The sequence below is a fragment of the Alexandromys fortis genome, unplaced genomic scaffold, assembly GCF_014885135.2.
Source record: "Alexandromys fortis isolate MF-2015 unplaced genomic scaffold, M_Fortis_MF-2015_v1.1 scaffold_3, whole genome shotgun sequence".
In the NCBI taxonomy this organism is placed as follows: domain Eukaryota; kingdom Metazoa; phylum Chordata; class Mammalia; order Rodentia; family Cricetidae; genus Alexandromys; species Alexandromys fortis.
The window spans coordinates 29,555,525-29,575,399 of NW_026067909.1; the positions used below are offsets into that span (position 1 = coordinate 29,555,525).

The 19,875-nt window shown below is 51.9% G+C and overlaps 2 protein-coding genes across 10 annotated transcripts in view; one reads left to right on the forward strand and one right to left on the reverse strand.

Moving 5' to 3' along the window:
* Cars2 (cysteinyl-tRNA synthetase 2, mitochondrial) overlaps positions 1-6,624 on the forward strand; it is a 29,488-nt gene extending 22,864 nt beyond the window's left edge. For 3 of the 6 annotated variants that reach the window (XM_050136915.1, XM_050136916.1, XM_050136921.1), the window contains exons 12-15: positions 33-156; positions 1,126-1,224; positions 2,981-3,196; positions 3,450-3,626. In XM_050136915.1, the coding sequence (XP_049992872.1) occupies positions 33-156; positions 1,126-1,224; positions 2,981-3,196; positions 3,450-3,521 (511 nt within the window). In that variant the 3' untranslated portion in view covers positions 3,522-3,626. Of the gene's footprint in view, positions 1-32; positions 157-1,125; positions 1,225-2,980; positions 3,197-3,449; positions 3,627-6,499 lie in introns of those variants that run through there. The other 3 variants (XM_050136917.1, XM_050136919.1, XM_050136920.1) reach the window with 2 other exon arrangements.
* On the reverse strand, positions 4,198-19,853 carry Naxd (NAD(P)HX dehydratase). 4 transcript variants are annotated; one of them, XM_050136927.1, is made up of 10 exons: positions 19,697-19,853; positions 14,292-14,442; positions 12,887-12,932; positions 12,370-12,458; positions 10,756-10,864; positions 7,585-7,635; positions 7,396-7,500; positions 6,633-6,753; positions 5,436-5,556; positions 4,198-4,568 (listed from the first exon to the last, which is right to left on the reverse strand). In XM_050136927.1, the coding sequence occupies exons 1-10, from the start codon at positions 19,734-19,736 to the stop codon at positions 4,418-4,420; spliced, it is 984 nt and encodes a 327-aa protein (XP_049992884.1). In that variant the 5' UTR covers positions 19,737-19,853; the 3' UTR covers positions 4,198-4,417. The 4 variants fall into 4 exon arrangements, with proteins under 4 accessions (XP_049992884.1, XP_049992883.1, XP_049992886.1 ...); XM_050136926.1 differs by having other exon boundaries at positions 19,580-19,751; XM_050136929.1 differs by lacking the exon at positions 5,436-5,556 and having other exon boundaries at positions 4,462-4,568.
* Positions 19,854-19,875: the final 22 nt, after the last annotated feature.

A 19,875-nucleotide genomic window follows, 5' to 3' on the forward strand; every position in this document is an offset into this window, starting at 1 on the left:
TCGCGACAGGTGACTCCCGTATCTCACTCCAGGCTGAGCATCACCAAGAAGGCCGTGAAGGCTGCGCTAGCCAATGACTTTGACACGCCGAGGGCAGTGAACGCCATCCTGGACCTTGTGCACCAAGCCAACAGACAGCTTAGGGCAGTCTCGAAGGTAACGTGAGTGCTGTGGATGTCAGGGCGGGGGCTACTCCTAGGGAAGGAATGGCCAGATTCTACAACCATCTAGACTTGTCTCCCAGAGCTGGCAGTTTGGGGGCAGCCCCCATCTATGACATTCAGTAGTGAACACAGGAACATGGCAGCGGGTGGATCAGCTCTAGCTCCTGATGTGCAGATGCTTGTGTTGTCTGCTGCCACCCTGAGTGCTGTTGAAGCAGGGAGGTGGTTTGACTGCGTCACTCAGTGGTGAAGTGTTTGCCCAGCACATACAAGGCTGTGAGTTCAATCCCCGGGACCCCCACCCACCCAACAATGAGAAGCTGTCTGCTGGGACCTGGACTCAGATGCCACCCAACTGGGTCTCGGGCCACCTGATCCAGCACTGGGGGGGGGGGGGGACGGCTCCAGATGGCCTTGTAGTTTTGGATTCTTGAGTGACACTGTCAGCACTTCAGGCTCACATTACACACTCTGGAGGCACCAGCGGGTCAAACCAACCATACTCAGGGAAGCTGGCTGTGGGTGATCCCAGAGTTCCTCAAACTTACCCTCAGCCTTCTCATTTCCAAGGGTCACTTCCTGTGAGTCCCACACCACTTGGCCACCTCTGGGGGCTCCTCTAGAGGGAAGGAGAACACAAGCTGATTAGGGAACAGGTTGGCACTGCCATTCCAGGAATGAGGCTTGGCATTTCAAGGCTCTCTGAGTCAGTCAACAAACACCAGACTTTCCAGGATTCCCTTGTTTTCTGCTCAAATCCGAGACCCACAGTTCCCATCACCTTCCCTCTACCATGCCCTGCACTGTACGGTGGCTGTGCTTAATCCACAGGACCTAGATTCGCAAGGTACTGCCGTGGTATGAAAGGCAGGCGGAGGCACACAGTACCAGTGAGCCTAACTGTGCAAGAGCCCATAGAAGCCAAAGCAGAAACGCTCTGACCTCATCCATCGTCTTGCAGGAAGCTGGCGGCCCAAGAAGTCCCACTGTGTTTGGCGCCATCATCTCCTACGTTGAGCAGTTTTTCGAGACCGTTGGGATTTCTCTGGCAAATCGACAGGTACGTCCATCTCTTCAAATGCTGCGTTCTGAAACTGTTGACCTATTGCACACTGGCCTCTCCTTTGGAAAGTGTTACTGAAGGTGACTAGTCCCTGGCTGGAGGCGCAGGGTGCCTGTTAGCGGACACTCCACTACTGACCAGATTGCAGCAGAGCGAGTCAGCCTAGGGTGTACAAGCTGATACTCCAGGTACAGAAAGGTGCACATGAAGACATTTTCCCGAGCCGTATGAGATGGTAGTGGCATGAGTGGGTCCCTGGTCCCTACAGTTGGCATCTCTGGTTGCAGGAGGCCCTCGGGCTTCCCTACCTGTCTGGTGGTTCCTGCACAGCACAGGTCCAGTTGCTGGAAAGATTCTGCCTTCCCAGACCTTGATGTAAGCCAGCTGTGTGGGAGGTCCCATCTGCCTGTGTAGTGACGGCTGTCCCAGACCCTGGATGTCCATTCCTGTGATGTTCAGCTGTACCAAGTAGATAGGGCAAGGCTACCAGGTTCTTCCACAACCCCCTTCTCCCTTCTAAGTGGGAGAGGCCTTGGTCCTATGAAGCCAGCCTGGTCCACAAGGAACACACAAGTCTCCTATCTACTCAATTCCAGTTCAGTTAAGCATGGCTTTGGGGCTGGCCGTGTTCCCTATTGTGTCCCATCACCCTCTCCATGCAGGCCTCAGTGCGTGGAGGTGAGGTGTGTGCATCCAAGCACATGTGATCATATCTAAGTTGGCTACTGCACCTATCTACGGCTCCATTCAGCCCCGGTTTACCCTGTTCTCTCACCAGGGAGAAGCCCCCGTAGCTGACAGGTCAGCTCCTCTCTGGGTGGCCTCTCCTCTGTGCACACGTCATTCTGCTGGTACTCTCTGGCCCCATGCACGGATGTCACTGTGGGTTCTAAAGTCCCCTTTAGGGGGCTGGAGAGATGGCTCAGAAGTTAAGAGCACTGACTGCTCTTCCAGAGGTCCTGAGTTCAGTTCCCAGCAACCACATGGTGGCTCACAGCCATCTAGAATGAGATCTGGTGCCCTCTTCTGGCCAGCAAGCATACATACAGACAGAACACTGTATACATAATAAATAAATCTTTAAGAAAAAAAAAAGTCCCCTTTAGGGCCCCTTTCCTCCTCACTCACTTCACTCTGCTGTGCCTTCAGCTTTAGGGCTGTTCTGGAAGAGACGAGGCATTCTCAGAGCCACCCTCCCAAAGCATTCTCCACTCACTGGGCTGGAGCCTCGCCACGCCTCTGACAAGGTCAGCCAGAGTGTCAACTCTGGCACTCCTGCCAAGTCTTCTGTAGTCCTTTCTAGGGCCTCTTGCTGGCTTGTTTTTGCCTTAACAGGGGACCAGCTTTGGGTCCATCAGCCAGTGTATAACAGGACAGATGGCTTATGGGAGCTCAGTAAAGGGTTGTCTTTATTCATGCGTAAGGCTTAGGCTGCTAGACTCTCCTGAGACGACAGGATTCTGCTGATACTTGTCACATCTACAATTGTTGCTGAGGCCTAGATGGGACCGAAGTAGGTATTACCATCTTAACTTGAGCCAGTGAGAGAATGAAGTGTTTCTCAGAGCCAGTCTGGTGCTAGCTAGCCTCATTCACCCTCCAAGATTCCCTAGAAAGATTCAGCATTAGGAAACTGATGAAGACAAGACCCAAGCAGGTCTCAGCCCAGTACCTAGTTGAGTGTGGTCTCCTAGGCTATGGACGGGGGACCCCGCCTTGCTGGGCATACTCATTAACAGTGTCTCATTTAAAGGAGGCTCAGTGTGTTTCAGGAGACAGCGGCACAGCAGCTCTGCACTGTGTGGTGGATGAACTTGTGCGCTTCAGGCTGAAGGTCCGCCAGTACGCACTGGCCACACCCGGGGCGACTGGCGCAGCTCGGAGACAGCAGCTCCAGGAGAGGCAGCCCTTGTTAGAGGCATGCGACGCCCTGCGCCAGGACCTCGCCACCCACGGCATCAATATTAAGGTTAGCAATACTGCAAATACAGGGGACACCAATGTCGCAAGACAGTGGCCAGTCATCCAGCTTCTGCGAGAGATGGCAGAGGTAGAGGTAGTGTGGGAGGAGGGTATATAAGCTGTAAGAGCTGCCAAACTCCACCCCTGCGGGCAAGGAGCTGGCTCCCTCTCCTGGCATCCCACTGCTATCTCCAACTTCACTTTCTGACCTGTCTCCCTGAGTAAGAGGATGCCAGACCTATCAGAGCCTTCTCCTTCAGGACAGAGGCAGCACAACCTCCACTTGGGAACTGCTGGATCCACGGACGACACACCAGAAACCTGAAAGTTGAGGATGAGGCAGCTGCAGTCCCACGTGCTGCCATGCCATGGTGCCTGCTCTTGTGATGAAAACTTTATATTAAAGTTGCAATTGTGGCTGTTTAGCCAACAGTAAAGTGAGCCTGTGCTGCCTGCTGTGTGTCCACAAGTGCCTGGAAACCTAGTAGGGCAGTGCCACGACGGCCACATTCTCAACATTCCCTTCCTAAGTTCACATCAGCTGTTCAGGAGACATTTCTAGACATGGCGAGCTGGCCCCATGACAAAGGACTAGACGACACGAGGAGCACCAAAGAGCAGACCCCCATTAACTAAGGCATGCAGCTGCCAGGCCACACTAGGGAGGGAGGCTCAGCAGGTGGAGAAGAGGCCACGGTGAGCAGCAGGGACACAGACACAGGTGACAGTTCTCCCTGCCATGCCCTAGTGCCAATGGCACCCAAGTCTCCAGCCCTTCCCACGGGCCTCTAAGATCTCCAGGTGCATGGTCACTGGTCGTTCTGAACTCCTTCATCAAGTTAACACCCAGACTCTGAGTAGAGAACTATATGGCCTGAAAATGCTCACGGGGGTCTGTGAACCTCAGTTAAAACCAAACCCTGCACCCACCGTCCACTCCAACACTGGAGCCCTGTGAGGGGTGCCTAGTGATGGAAGGGAGCGAGAAGCAAAGAACAGACTCCAGTGTGCTGTCTCGGAGCCCCATACAGGTGGGCTGCTAGATCTTTATTTTCACTTTCTCCTTGTTACTGCCGAGAAGCCAAGAAAACCGCACAAGAGCACATTAGTGTCATAACACCTCAACTCTATTTAGTCAGGATGGACGGCTGTGTCCTAAATTCTCTCTCAGCTAGTTTAGGCTCGGTACGCAGAGGACAGTCTGTGGCACCCTTCAGTCGGCACTGGCTTAGGTCGTGAAGAGCTTGCTGAAGGCAGGTCCTACCTCGGCGATCATGTCTGTGGTGGTTGTGGAGCGCCCGTACTTCTGGAAAGCCTGATGATTACACTCCCTTGTGAGGGTACAAGCACCCCAGGCAGCCACCAGTAGTGGGCTGAAGCTGTAAGACAAGAGCAGAATCAAAGGCCTCATCGTAGACCCTGTCAAGAGCTCTGGGCTCTGACTTTCCACCCATTTCTATCTTCAACTCCCAAATAGCAAGCTCAAGCCAGCTGGGCCCTGAGAAGGCAGCTAAAGTAAACTGCAGCTGAGCCCAGACACCTGCATTTGTGACTGGCGTATGGCTCAGTGGCAGATCACAGGCCTTGGGAGCACTAGGAGGCCCTGGGTCCATCCTGGAGATGGCCCAGAACCCAACAGAGGGAAGCAGCTCTTCCTGGTGTGAGGCTCTAACAGCACTCCCTGGTTTTCTTAGCGTGTGGAGGGACACCTGAGGTCCGCATGCAGACCCGCTACTCTACTGTGCACCCATCTTGGGCTGGAGGACAAACTAGAACCGCCACTCCCCTGCAGAACTGAGGAAACTAACGTCCACCTGAAACACCATTTCCTCCAGTGGTGTTGACTGGGCACCTCATTCCTAGTATATGTGGCCATAATGGTCCACAGGACATTATGTGTGGGCAATCTGTGAGCTTAGCATCCTGCTGCCTCAGAGATCACACACCTATGAAGACCAGTGTCCAGGACGGCCATCCCTCCACCCTGTCTGCTCTCTACTTCAGTTTATAGAAGCCACTGCTGAATTCTCCACAGTGGTGCCCTAACCAACCATGGCCGCCAGGGCCCCACCCTCAGCTGGTAGCTTTGGGTCTAGCATGTGTGTCGACAGGGGACCTTTGGAAGCAGATGTCTCCCACAGAGCACTGATAGTTCACCCAGGACACTACAGGAATTTGACATGTGAGCTGCTGGAGAGCTGAGGGCATTAATGATATCAAAGCAGGAGAAAGGAAGGGTGCCATACCCATTTGTTCTCTCTGGTCCAGCAAGGAGGGCCCAGTGCGCCATGACACCCAGGGAGCCTGACAGGAGGTCTCCTTGGCCCCCACACCTGCGGCTGCTGCCTTCTTGGCTGCACACAAGCACTGTCAGGATAGATGCGAGCAGACATCAGTACCAACACCGTGAGCTGCCCCCCTCCCTGCTTGTTCCAAGGAGGCCCTCCACCCCAGACCAGGAGGATGAGCTCCTGAGAGAGCAGTGCTGCAGGGCACAGCCTGAGCCCAGCCCAAACGCCTTCTCCACACGTCTCCAGAACCCCACCAGCAGCATGCCCGGGCACCTTCCTTGGGTCCTCCCACTAACCACTATATACCTGTGCACGTGAAAATGGTTTCCTTAGGAAATGTTTTTAACCCTGGTGCTACATTTGAGTGTGCTGGCATCAGGAGTGCCTCGTCACTATGGTGTGGCTGCCCTGAGACCATTCCGTGCATTTCCTGTCCTGGCTGTGGGTAGGTATGTGTGTGTTCACATACATGACCATGTGTCCCTTGGTGTTCTAAAGACTCTAAATTCAGGTTTCTGTCAATGACTCCATATCTCCCTAACAGCTACATGAACTAACAATATAATGGTGGCCTGGCCACCCCTGGGAGTGCGGAGTGGCAGACTTACAGGACACCCACAAGCTCCCCCTGCCTCCACTCTGCTCCACTCTTCAGCTCCTAGGAAAAGGCACTGACATTTCCAGCGAACGCCAGTGCTGAGGTTTCCTTTACTGTCTAGTTATAATAAGACAAAATCCAACAAAAGACCCAAATGGCTGCTATTATGTGTGGGCGCCTTACTGAAAGGGAGGTGACAGGTAGAGATGGCGAACCAGGAGTATGCAGGCTCTCTGTCTCAACCCTGCTTCCTGAAAATGTTTTTAATTTCTGTGTGTGCGTGCACACGTGTGCACACATACATGTGTGCTTGAGTGTGTACCACACCTGGCTGGAAATGGTTTCAAGTCAGTCAAAGTGCAAGGTCTGAGACCCTTGCTGAGCCTGCAGTGAAGGCCCAAACATCCTTGTGTCCCCACAGCCCATGCAAACCTTCAGGAGCACACAGAGGCCGTGGCTGGCAAGTTAAACGTGTACCAACAGGTATGGATCAACATGAGGCTTCCAGATCATGTCAGCACAGCCTCCGGGTGGCATGGAAGGTCCCCACTCACCCTGCTGACCATCGGAGATCAGGTCATGCTCTCCCTTCTGGACCACTGTGATGTTCCCCAGGGCCTGGCTGAGCTTCAGTACGGATTCATTGTGGCCCTGGGTGTCCACAGGACTATTGAGCTACAAGACAAGCACAGAAATCAAGTCCTGGACACAGGTTCACAGGAGGCAAGGTGAGCACTCATCCTGAGAAGTCTCAGATGTTCATGCCCACAGAAATCAAGGGCACTGCTAAGGGCTGAGGGGTAAGAGTATGAAGTGGCCAGGACATTCCTGGTACCAGACCCTCCAAGGGATGCTGACACCAACGCTTACTCTCGACTTGTCCTCCTCTCCCTGACTAGACCAGGTTGTAGAAACAACACAAACTTGGATGCTGCTGTTGTGCGTGCCCCTCCCCCACAGAGAGCACAGGTTTGGGACATGTGCCATCAGGACTCATGGCTTCACTTTATTTCATTCTGTCCCCACTCTCCATGGAGCAGAGGCTGTAAGTCAGCTAGCACTTGAGGACGGAGTGACTGGGCCTGTGACCACAGCAGGCAGTCCCTGGCAAAAGCCCACCACACCATCATTCATCCATTTATATGGGAGCTACAGGAGGCATGAGAAGCATGCGTGGTAGAGCCCAGGGCAAACATCTCTAGGGATCTGCACGTCGGCCTCCCTGCAGAGACAGGCCCATGCCCTGAGATGGGCACAGCCCTGGAGCTCACTTCACCCCAGGTCAGGTTCCTCCTTCCCCAAAGCCCATGAACTCACCACAGCTTCCCAGAGCCTGCCGAACTCCACTCGGTTGGGGGTGAGAATGGCCTTTTGGTAACTGTGGATGAGGGCCGGCTGCTGAGCTATCAGCCACAGGCCATCCTGTGCAGAACAAGGACGCACCTTCACCGCTGGGCCTCAGAGACCCTGTGCTGACTGTGTGGGGAGATGAGAGGCCACACTCACCGCGTCGATGACCACAGGGATGTCCCTGGCCTTGCTTGCTTCCAAAATGCCCTGCCAGAAAAGCAGACAAGATGAACAATGTAGAGGGCAAAAAGCCACGGGCACACATCTAAGCACTGGAGAAGCCAGGGAAGTTGGACACAGCTTACCCTTCAGTGGAAGGAGGGGTTTAGTTGCTCCCCCTGAAATGTCAGGAACGGATGTGGTTTTACAACCTGGTGATCTTTTGCTGTCTGAGACAGGCTCTGCCATATCCCCAGAATTTATGGTTTACTCATCCTAGACCCTTTCCCCTTACATCTCGAGCACTGTTTCTAGTTTGTGAGGTCACCTGTACTTTACACCAGCCTGAGTGGCTCCATGTTACTTTAGGGCCAGGCCACCCTGACCCCACAGGCCCTTGTTTACCTCCATCAAGCTCCCTAGATTGTAAACCTTGGGGACTATCTACAGTACCCATTTCTGTGAAAAAAGCCAGAAGGACTTTGTAAAGACTCTCAGTGTAAACATGTCTTAAACTGTTGTGCACTTGAGCTGAGGTAATTGTTATCTGAATATTTTTTCCAAAAATTGTGCTGTGCTTAAATATGGCTAAAGTAAAATGATCTGGGCCAGAGTCCAAGAGTCTTGGGCTCCAGCACCGGTTACCAAAATCGGGCTGTTTCGTTCTTTCCTCACCCCGGTAGCTTCCCGGCCTGCTGGAAAGCCTACAGGGGACCTTCCCACAGAACAAGTGCATCTCCCCAAGAGGAGGAAGGAGCTGGCAGTGCTTATGCAGTCACAGGCAAGCAAACAGTACAGCCAGTTATAAAACAGCAGGGGCAGAGCCAGCACAGCTCCCAGACCAGCTCACCAAGCCCCAACTGCATCGCCAAGTGCCCAGCTCATGCCGCGCTGCAGTACTTGATTTCTGGGGATTCTCCAATCAACTGTCACCCATCTCTCTACCATTTTACTCACATGCTTTTAAACAGCAGGTGATCATAACAGCAAACCCTTTTCCCACTGGACTGATCCTTTGTCCTCTTCTGAAAGCCTCAAAGGCTTCCCATTTAAAAAGTACAGATATATATTAATCAATGTACTGTTATTATCAACTAATATGCTGCATATGGTAATCAGATGGGCCAGTAAAATGGCTCACAGTAACGGTGCCAAGCCTCTACAGGGTACTAGGAAAGTTGACCTCTGACCTCCACCCATATGCTGTGACATGCACATTCACACATGCAGCGTGTGCACACAAATACATTTTTAAGATTAAAAGAAAAAAGTGATAAACAAACTAGTAGAAAACACGAGAAGACGAAGTAAGTGTAACTGGGGCCTAACACCCGTGGTCCTTGTTTCCCGAGTCCTAGTTGGGGTGACTTGTCATAGGAAGCACAGTGAACAAGAGCAACTTGGGGAGGAAAGGGTTTATGTAGCTATACTTCTGCATTATAGTCTACCACTGGAGGAAGCCAGGGCAGGAACTCAAACTAGACAGGACCTGGAGGCAGGAGCTGATGCAGAGGTCATGGAGAACTGGTTTGCTCATCATGGCTTGCTTTCTTTGTTTTTTTGAGACCAGTTTGTCAAACAGTCCTGGCTGTCCAGAATTCATTCACTCTATAGACCAGACTGGCCTCGAACTCACAGAGATTCACTGTCTGTGCCTCTCAAGTGCTAGGATTAAAGGCGGGCACTACCACCACTGCCCAGCCTCAGCCTGCTTTCTTACAGAATTCAGGACCATTGGCCTGGGGTGGCACCACCCACAATGGGCTAGGTCCTCCCCCATCAATCAGTAATTAAGAAAATGCTGTACAGACTTGTGCACAGCTTGATCTTACAGAGGCATTTTCTCAATTCCGACTCCCTCCTCTCTCTGATGACTCTAGCTTGCATCAAGCTGACACAGAACTGTCAGCACACAAGGAAAGTGCCAGCATAGGAAACGTACATTTTGTCTGGCACTGGCCCACGGGTTCCAATGGGGGGCACAAAAGTCTAAGCAAGGACAGGGCACATGGGTCCCAGAGAAGCTCATTTCCTATCTTAACAATACTCCAGCTTGCTGGCTGTGTCTCCGGCTTTCCTGTCAACCCACAGGGTCTGCCATTCAGATCTAGGTTCATGTCTGATTTCAGGCTATTTGGTAATGTGACACCAAGGTCTCTTCTAGTTTCCCTAATAAAGCAGAGTAGCAGCCCAAAGCTGTCACCAAAGCACTGGAAAGGTGAACCCCAGCATAAGCCGGGGCTCTCAGAAGGGTGAGTGCCAGCACCCAGGAGCAGAGCCCTGTGAAGGTGTGTGTGCGAGCATTTAAAATATCACTCGTGGGCATGGCAGCACTCGGGAGGCAGACACATCACTTAGGAAGAAACAGTCCGAGAAGCCTAACAGTAAGTACACAGTTCTGATACAGCTATTAAAATATCTGGAAGCGAGAGCCAGGTGCTCTCGTAGGAAAGTATCTGCAGGACCCACAGAACAAGCTACAGAAGAAACATGGCGTGATGACTGAGCATCCTAGATGGCGTGGGTTCAAAACCAGCCTGCGGATGAGAAACTTCATCTACAGGGTCAACACATCCCTCCTGCAGCCCCAGCCTCCTCTGCAGATCAGAAGGCTGACTGATCCTCAGATGGCAAAGCCCAGGCTCCAGCAGACAGAGTCCCAGGTGCACCGTCTCTGAGGGCACCGAGTTCAGGACACTGCAGTTCGGAAGGAGGCCTGACACACTGCAACATGAACTGCGGGTGTGACAACATGCTGCCTAGTCACACAACAGCACACCATTCAACTTTTCTCAGCAAACTTCTGTAACTGAGAGCTACAGAGACAGAATCAGCACCAGGACCCCTGGCAAGCAGGGTCACACTAGAAGGGACATAAACCTGCCAACTCCTCCCTGAACTCAATAGGAAACCCCATATCAGCCTCTACTGTCTGTGGCTGCTCATACAAAACAAAACCCTGGAGCCAAGAGACTCGTCCAGTCTGCTCTGCTCTGGAAGACCCTCGCCACTACTGGTTGCCCTCCATCCCACAACACAGCTCCGTCCACTTCCAAGATGAGGTCCAATGACCAACAACAACGGGCAACTGAGCCTGAGGAACAAAAGAAACATTTGCATGCAATACTGTATCTGAGAGGCAGAGTGCTTAACAGTGACACCACTTACCCTGACATTGTTGAGAAGAAGGTCGTCCCTACCTAGGCCAGGGCCCACGACAAGGGCATGCAGCCTGGGCAGCCATTTCTCCACCTCCTCAACAGCATTAGAACTGTCACTAGAATAGGAAAAAGACAGAACAGTTTCTCAAGACACTCAGTTGCTTATTTTAGAGCACTGCCTGTGTGTGGTGCTGAGGACAACCATGAACCCGCACATGTGAGAAGGGCCCTACACCAGCTGACAGCCCAGCAGTAGGGAAGTTCCCACAGTTCCCTAGCCACTGCTCCCGGAAGTACCCTACATATGCACACTCCAGAAAACCACAAGTGAGGGCTGGCTCAGCACTGAGCAGCTGACCCACAATCCCATCCCGTCTCTGTCCCAGGATGCATCTGACCCTTGCATCTTCTCAGTCTTCTCCATGTACTGGTTTATTTTTGTTTTAGCTTTTTTTTTCCTTTCCAATCTCTGTGTAGTCCTGGCTGTCCTAGAACTTGCTTTGCAGACCAGGCTGGCCTTGAACTCAGAGATCATCTGCCTCCGATTCCGGAGTGATGGGATTAAAGATGTGCACCACCATGCCTAGCAGCTTGTTTTAGCATTTAAAGACTGCTTTTGCCTGCATGTCTGTCAGTGCACTACATGTGTACATAGTACCTGCAGAGGTCAGAGGAGGGCATCAGATTCCTTCAAACTAATGTTATGGATGGCTGGGAGTGCCATCTGGGGACCTGGACTAGAACCTGGGTCCTCTCAAGAGCAGCTGGTGCTGTCACCTGCTCAGCCACCTCTTCAGCCCCACTTGATTTTTATTGTGGATAAAGTGGAACCAAAAGAATGGTCCTGTCCTGAGCTTCTTCAGCTAAGTTTCAGTCCTTGGTGGCACTGCCCAGGGCGACATGTGGGCCCCGTCATTTCTGAAGTTCTGGGGAGCCCCTGAACAGGTTCTGCTCAGCTCAGAGGTACCCAGTGAACCAAGCTGAACAGAGCTAAGGCACTGTGAGCACTGCCTCAGGCACCCCTGCTCCACATACCACACGACACAGCACCTGTGCCCACCCCCACCCCATATCCCAGGTCCCCCTCCAGCCCTCTCACTGCCTTATGCTGATGCACAATGATGCACTCACTCTGATTTTCTTTTCTTTCCTTTTTTCTTTTTATCTTTTTAAAAAATATTTATTTATTTATTTATTTACTTATTATGTATACAATATTCTGTCTGCAGACCAGAAGAGGGCACCAGACCTCATTACAGATGGTTGTGAGCCACCATGTGGTTGCCGGGAATTGAACTCAGGACCTTTGGAAGAGCAGGCAATGCTCTTAACCGCTGAGCCATCTCTCCAGCCCCTGATTTTCTTTTCTTTAATGGTGCTGGGGATCAAATATCCACTTCATCCTAACCCTTTTAAAAGTTTTATTTGATAGGCTGTTAGCTGTCCAAGCTGGCCTCCAATTAGAAAGCCTCTGGCCTGAGCCCTAGCTGGGGAGAAAGGTGTGCGCCACAAGGCCTGGGCCTCATTATACTTTTCCTACTCCATGTAGCACCCAGAGTACAACAGACACACGAGTGTGAAAATTCTCCTGCAGGTAAAGACACCCACAGTGCAGACTCACAGGACGGGGTGGACGATCAGCTCTGGGCTGTAGGACTTAATCACTGGCGCAGCCTCCCTGGCACAGAACACGTGGGTCAAATCTGCACCCTGAGAAATAAAATCAGAGGTGGGCTGAGAGAAGGCCATGTTCAACAGGACCAACCTCGAGCAGCTTGATCTCTCACACTATGACATATGATGTCTAGCCTCCTGCAGCTGTGAACGGGCATGCAGTACCCAAGGCTGTCACATTCTGCATTAAAAGGTAAACTCCTCTGAGATAAGGTCTCTCACTGAACCTGAAGCTAGGCTGGTGGTCAGTAAATCTCGGGGATCCTCCTGTCTCTGCCTTCAACAATGCTGGGGATACAGGCATGAATGGCCATGCCAGGCTTTTTGCGTGTGCTAGGAATGTGAACTCAGGCCTTCATGAGTGTATTTCAAGTATTCTTACACACAGTGTCATCTCTCCAGGTCCCTAAATAACCCAACTTTTAATCAGAGGAACCCCAATAAACACTCTGAGGTAAACCTACCACTTTCAGAGCCGAGATTCCTGCAAAATATGGTGCTCCTGTGTACCTGAAATGGGAACAATTGAAGTCAAAACTTCAGTGAAGCGACACACATCTGCCAATAACAGGTTACCAACACAAGGTAAGATGCTCAGTAAACATTCACACAGGAGTCAGAACCAGAGATGCTTCACACGACAACTGTGGCCATTTCTCAACACTGGCTGTGTGCACTCTGTACCAGGTACAAGACAGGGCTAGCTAGCTGCAGGGTTCTGTAGGGGTGAAGGTGGAGGTGACCCCAACTCAAGGCAGTCAGCAGAGTCAGGTCCTCAGAGTAGAAGAACCCTGTCTTCTATGAGTGACATCAGCAGAAGCCATACAGGGTCACTGCACCCTGCTCTGTGGTTCCCAGCTTCTTATCTAAGCTCTTGTGGCCCGTGGCAATCTCATGCTCGGCATGATGTTCACATACAGAGTTACTGTGCTCATGGCCACTGGTATAGGTTTTCACCCATGTCCTCCCACCCACCAACAAACCAGGGACAAATGCTGAGCACACGGAACCCAGGCCCATTCTCCAACATGTGACCTGCTCTTCCACAATTGTGTCAACAAAGTGTGTCCAAATCACCAGAGAAAGGACCACACAGGGACCACACACGCTCGCTCTCCCTTTCCCACAGACAGAGGTTTCACAAGACACTGCAGAATGGACCAGGACCACAGGAGATCACACTCCACACAGCACATGGGAGCCACCAGGGAAGAGAGGACAGTTGGGATGGTAACAGAGGCCAACATATGAGGAGGGTCTAAGCCAGACTAATGGAACATTCCAAAGCCAAAGCCACACCCCCAGACCTACCAGGGAGGAAAAGCGGTCTCTAGAGAGGTGGTCTGGATGAGCAGAGTGCATGCTGACAAACGGGATGCAGATGGCATGATCTCCCCCAGGTTACTGCAGCAGCACTACCACTGTTTCTGGGGAGTCTACAGCCAGCCAGTCACCAGCACAGTACACAGGGACCCTGCTGCCAAAGCACTGCGTCGTGAGGAACCAGAGAGGGCAGGAGCACAAACACAGATGTGCCCCACAATACACACCCCTAAATTCACCATCTAAGAAGCTCAACTGGAATTCTTTGTTTTTTGAGACAGGGTTTCTCTGTGTAGCCCTAGCTGTCCCTGAACTAGGTCTGGAGACCAGGCTGGCCTTGAACTCACAGAGATTGGCCTGTCCCTGAACTAGGTCTGGCTGCTGAATGGACGGATGGATGGACAGACGGATGGATGGACAGACAGATGGATGGACAGACGGACTGATGGGGAAAGAAAGGTAGGTGCAGAGATGGATGGCAGATGTAGACAGACAGGCAGGAGGGGTGGCCTTTATAAACATGACTGTCTTACAGCCAGCACTCACTCTTGACAGCCCCCGACTATGCCTATTCTTCCGTCCTGCCCTTTGTGTTTCTTCGAGGTTAGAGCAGGCACAATGTTTCTCACCAACTGAAAAAAATTCTCCATGTCCTTTGTCGAGTGTGCTGTATGGAGGGAGAATGCTCTTTGTAAAACTGCAAAACAGAAAAATGAAGTCATTAGAGACTTAAGAGTAACCACCATCTAGCATGCTCCCCACAGCTGCCCACACGAGCTCTCGAGTTTATCTTAGTTCTCGGGGAAATGCAGTCCGAGGACAGCAGAGCATCATACTGTGCAGCATCTGTGGGGACCTTCAAGCGATAGCTGGAGCCACCACTCAACACCGTCCTCTCTCATTTCAACCCCAACCTTTAAAGTCGGGAGGGCTCTTCCTCTCTGTTCACACCTGGGGAGCAAGCTCTCGACTGCGACCTTGCGCTGTAGTCACGTCCATCCGATTATTCCCAACCGCATCTCAGTATCCATCAGACACTAATCAGACTGCCTAGGAAGGCTCTAAACAGCGCATCCTAGGCTCAAGGTGGCACTGTGGAGCAACCACACCACGTAGAGTTGTGTCTACCTCCATTTAACTGGCTTTTCTTGGAAAACTTCTGTAGATGTGAGTTTTTCTACAGGGAAATGTTGGTATACACCACAGAACCCAATGCACATGTTCTCTACGATCATAAAATGTGTTTCTATGCGCTATCTACAGAGTCTATAGAATGTAAGGATACCCGGAAACAAACACTATTTTCCTGAAACAAAGGTCCACAAATCCACTCAGGACAAAGCTCCCTCAGCTCCTTGGGGGAAAGTCATCTCAGTCTCTTCCAGCTTGACCTTGCTTACTTTTGCTCAAGAAAATATTCCATTATTTCCCATGGGCGTGTGTGCACATGCATACACACGCATGAAGGCCAGAGGTCAATCTTGGTACTGCTCTTCAGGGGCTGTCCACCTTATTTCCCCCTTTGTGTGTGTGTAGGAGGGGGAAGCAGTGAGTGTGCACATGTGAGCCTAGATGTGTGTGTGCAGGGGGAAGTAGTGAGTGTGCACATGTGAGCTTAGATGTGTGTGGAGAGGGAAGTAGTGAGTGTGTACATGTGAGTGTGTGTGTGGAGGGGGTAGTAGTGTGTGTGCCACACATGAGCCTAGATGTGTGGAGACCAGAGTTCTAGTTGTTTTCCTCAGTTACTCTCCACCTTATGTTTTGAGCCAGGTTTTTCCCTGAGCCAAACAGCAAGTGCCAGATGCCCCTGTCCGCGCCTCCCTAGCACCACAGCCCCGCGGCTGAGCCACAGCACTTTACTGACTGAGCCAGGCACTCTCATGAGGACTGGGCCTTGCTGGTTAGGCTCAACTGGCTGGCCAGGGAGTCCTGGGGACCCTCCTGTTGCTCTCCCCAACAACAAGACTGGGAGCACAAGCGTGCGGCACCATGCCTGTTTTTCTATAGGGCTGGGGACAGGTCCAGGTCTTCGTGCTAACGTGGCAAGCACCATGGACTGGACTATCTCCCTGGCTCTCGTGTACACACAAAGGCCCAGATGTAAGGACAGGCCTGACTACCATGGCCCAACCATCTCTCACCAACCTCCAAGCCCACAGGGAACCTCTGGCAGAGAAAAGCTCCAGGCCTGACAAAGAAGCCGCTGTCCCAGGAGCCTGTTATCAGGGGCCACAGGACTCACTGTCCGCTGCTGTGAGAGATAACAGATAGCCTACATCTGTTCCAGGAGTAGTGGCATCTGAGGAAACACCTCCCCGCCCCCCAAGCCTCTGAAGCCACCTGAGACCTGGCTTCCATTCCTGCCCACACCTGTATGAAACCCCGCTCTTCTGCAGCCCCTCCTATCACTTGGGGCAAAAGCATGATGTCCCAGTTGTCCCTGTATCTGATCCTGGGGTGAGGAGTGCCAGGCTGAATGCTGAAGGTCATCCTGCTCCGCACAGCTAATCACCACCCACTCAGAGATGAGGAAACAGGCTCCAGAGACGGCGAGATGCTATGGTCAGCTGCCAAGTGAAGCTGGCACTCCATTACTGTACCTTTGGAGTTGTCCCTTCTGTTGCAGTTAACACTTGGAGAGACTTGCAGAGGCTGCCGGGGTCACCAGGTTATTACGACCACTCCTTTGACAGACAACTAAAGACTCACTGAACATGCCTAGGAATATTCCTGCCCATGCCTTTTTGACCCCAAACTGAGCAGCGCCAGAAGAGCTTGCACCTGTCATTTACCCTCTCAGCACGGACTCTCCTACTGTGAGCTAAGCAGCCCAGAAACCCATCTAGCATCTTTCCTTCTTGAACAAGAACCTAAAACTGAGCATGTTCAGAAAAGTTACCCTAACTAAGGTTGTGGCAACCCCTAAAGCCTTTTCTTACAGGAGCATTCTCCCCAGTGGGATCTCCCACTATATAGTCAGGGAGGGCACTGCTCTGAGGATAACTCTGTGTCCTTTACCTGCTACAAGTAATGGAGCTTTCCCCAATTGTTTATCTCCTGGCTGTGCTCTGTGACTCAGGGCTCACCAAGATGTGAACACAATGTACTCCATTACACCTTTTTACCAAAATGTGGGCGCTTGAAGGCAAAATAACTTGTTCTTTAGCCAAATTATTCACTTGATTAACCAAAAGAGTCAAATCTTTCTCAAATGTTCTCCAGAGTCATTTGGGAGGGAAAAGAAAAATCTGTCATGAAGTGCAGCATGTTCTTTTTAAACTAGAACTCTATGAGTGCCAAGTAAAATCCAAGCCATGGCGCTGGAGAGACGGCTTAGCAGTTAAGAGACACACTGTTCCTCCAGAAGACCCAGGTTCAATTTCTAGCACCCACATGGCAGTTCACAACTGTAACTCCAGTTCTAGGGGATCCAACACCCTCACACAGATATACATACAGGCAAAACACCAATGCACATAAGATAAAAATAAATTTAAAAAATCCTGTCAGGCAGTGGTAGCACAAACCTTTAATCCCACACTCAGGAGGCAGGCGGATCTCTGTGAGTTCGAGGCCAGCCTGGTCTACAGAGCAAGTGCCAGGACAGAAAAACCCGTCTCAAAAAACCAGAAAGGAAGGAAGGAAGGAAAAAAGGAAGAAAAGAAGTCACAACCACGAAGCAGCACTGTGCCCTGCCTGACTCCGGCCAGTCCTCTGAAACAGCTGTCCCCTCCACACTATGCCCCTACACTGTCTGGTGAGCTGGCTAGGGGGATGGAATGCTATAGGACAGATTATCCTGGGCCATCTTAAGGACCTCAATCCTTACTTACTTTAACTTTTGTGTGTGGCCTAACACTCCTGCATTAAGCAAACGTCCCACACAGTGCCACCAAGTCCACAGACCTCTTGTCATGGTCAGTTTCTACTGTCAACTTGACACAACCAAGAGTCACCTGGGAAGAAGGAGTTGCAACTGAGGGGCCATGTCTGTGGGGAAACTGTCTTGACTCTGATCGACGGAGGAGGGCTCAGCTCACTGGAAGCACACACCACACACAGGTGGTGCACAGGTGTGTGGTATAACAAAGTCAGCAGAGCCAGTGGTCCGCCTTCCTCCATGGCCTCTGCTTCAGCTCCTGTCTCGACTTCCTTCCTGACCTCCCTTAAACATGACTGTGACCAGGAGATAGGAGGTGAAACAAACCCTTTGCTCCACAAGCTGCTTCGGTCATGGTGTTGATCACAGCCACAGCCAGCCAACCAGACGTCTACACCAAAGAAGTAGGGAACGCTAGAGTAGAAGATGACACCTGAGACCAACACAGGTTTCTTGCTCTGCTGTCACCGAAGAACACGCTGCTTTCTGCCTTTTGTTCCACAAGTGTAAATCTGGCACATTAGGATAACCTGAATGCCCTGAAGAGTCAGTCCCTTTACCTCACAGCAGAGAGCTCGGCTGGTGAAAGGCCGGAGGCAGGTCGATTAGATTTCCCAATCCTTTACACTCCTGGATCAAGTTGTAGCTGGCTCACTGCCACCCTCGTGGGTATACCCACCAAAGTATTAAGGGGCTACTTAAAATGTAAATGCTATTTACATAAGTGACTTCGACTGGAAAAGCAGGTAGCGCCCGTTTGCTTTTTGCTGAGGATAGCTGCCACCACTTTTGTGCCCCAAGTGCTTTGATGAATTGAATTCTAAGTTGGAACATATGACAGCAACCCATACATTAAGTGAGACCCACCCAAAGCACAGACTCTAAGACCCATTCTGTGGTAGACATTTAGCAAGTCAATCTAGTGATGAAACTTTAGAGAAGTACAAACAAACAAACAAAACCTTACGAATCAGTGTCTGAACGTGAGGCAAGAAAAACCAAGGAAAAAGGTCTCTAAATAAAGGTGGGTTTAAAAGCCTTTTATGGGCGTGACTGTCATTACAGACTTGGAGGTGCCACCTACTTAAATTGAAAAACAAAAGCCAACATTTCTCCACATTTTACCCTTGGCTGTGATCAACATGTTCATAGGCCATGGTCAAACCTTCCTAATGAATCCTACAACAAACAGTAAACTTCACCACTTCAGCCGCTTACTCCTGGGGAATGCTGGCTAAGTCACTTCTTCAGAAACTCGACTGTCTACACAGGTAGACAACAGCTCTCTCTCTCTCTCTGCTTTGTAAGAAATGGGATGATGTACAGGGAGGTCAGAAACACAACCATCCATAAACAAGGAACGAAAGCCATGTAAGGAGATCTGGGGGACAAATGACCCATCTGCTCAACCCATGAGTTCTTCCTCCGTAGTCTGTCCTATCTGAAGAGGGACCTACCTCCTGCTCCACCTGTTGGGACAGGGTCTTAGATGTGTCTGGCTGCTCTTCAAAGGGAATTCCAGGCTAGCCAAGGTTACACAGTGAAACTTCAAAAATAAGGGTCTAACTGGAGCTCCGAATCCCATAAGTCACTTGACTTAGTCCATCTCTCAAAGAAGGCCCTGCACACAATCCCCAAACGTAGGGCTTAGGAAAGAGGGTGAGCCACACCTTGACCCCACCCACCTCCTCCAAGAACTTGCAAACTTTGAGCTAGGGCACCGGTATTGGCCCTGCTCACGGAACGGCTCGCGTCTCCCACACGTTTAGCCCAGATCCCCAGCGTTTTCCGGGAGCAGGGGAACCTAGCCCTCAGTCAGGCCCGCCGCACCGACTCCCCAGCGCTGGAGGCGCCCGCGCCAGGCAGAGTCCGTCCTGCAGGGCCGCCCGCTCGCCGCGGCGCCCGACTCGGGTCCACCCACCCGCCCGCCCGCATGGGCGGCCCTGGCCGGTACCTGCGTGTAGCGGCGGCCAGTGGAGCGCGATCGCGGCCGAGAGCAGCGCCACCACGGCCGCCACAGCGGCCCCACAAGCGCGGACCGCCATCCACCGGACGCCGGTATCGATCTTACCTCGCCCGCAGGCGCTGATGGCCACAGAGCGGACGCCCATGGCGGCTCGGCCGACTTCCGGGTTCCCAGCTGCCCCCGCGCGGCCGCCGGGCCCCCGCCATTGGTCCTTCCTCTGGACTCCTGGCGCCCGGGAGACCGTCCAACCACGGCCATTGGCTTTGTCCCTGCGTCCCTAGGGT

Coding starts and splice junctions, on each gene's coding strand:
- Naxd (XM_050136926.1), bottom strand. CDS start 19,736: ATGGGCGTCCGCTCTGTGGCCATCAGCGCCTGCGGGCGAGGTAAGATC. Junction 7,501..7,584: donor TCCCTGTGGTCATCGACGCG/GTGAGTGTGGCC, acceptor TGTTCTGCACAG/GATGGCCTGTGGCTGATAGC. Junction 5,557..6,632: donor GATCTCCGATGGTCAGCAGG/GTGAGTGGGGAC, acceptor CTATCCTGACAG/TGCTTGTGTGCAGCCAAGAA.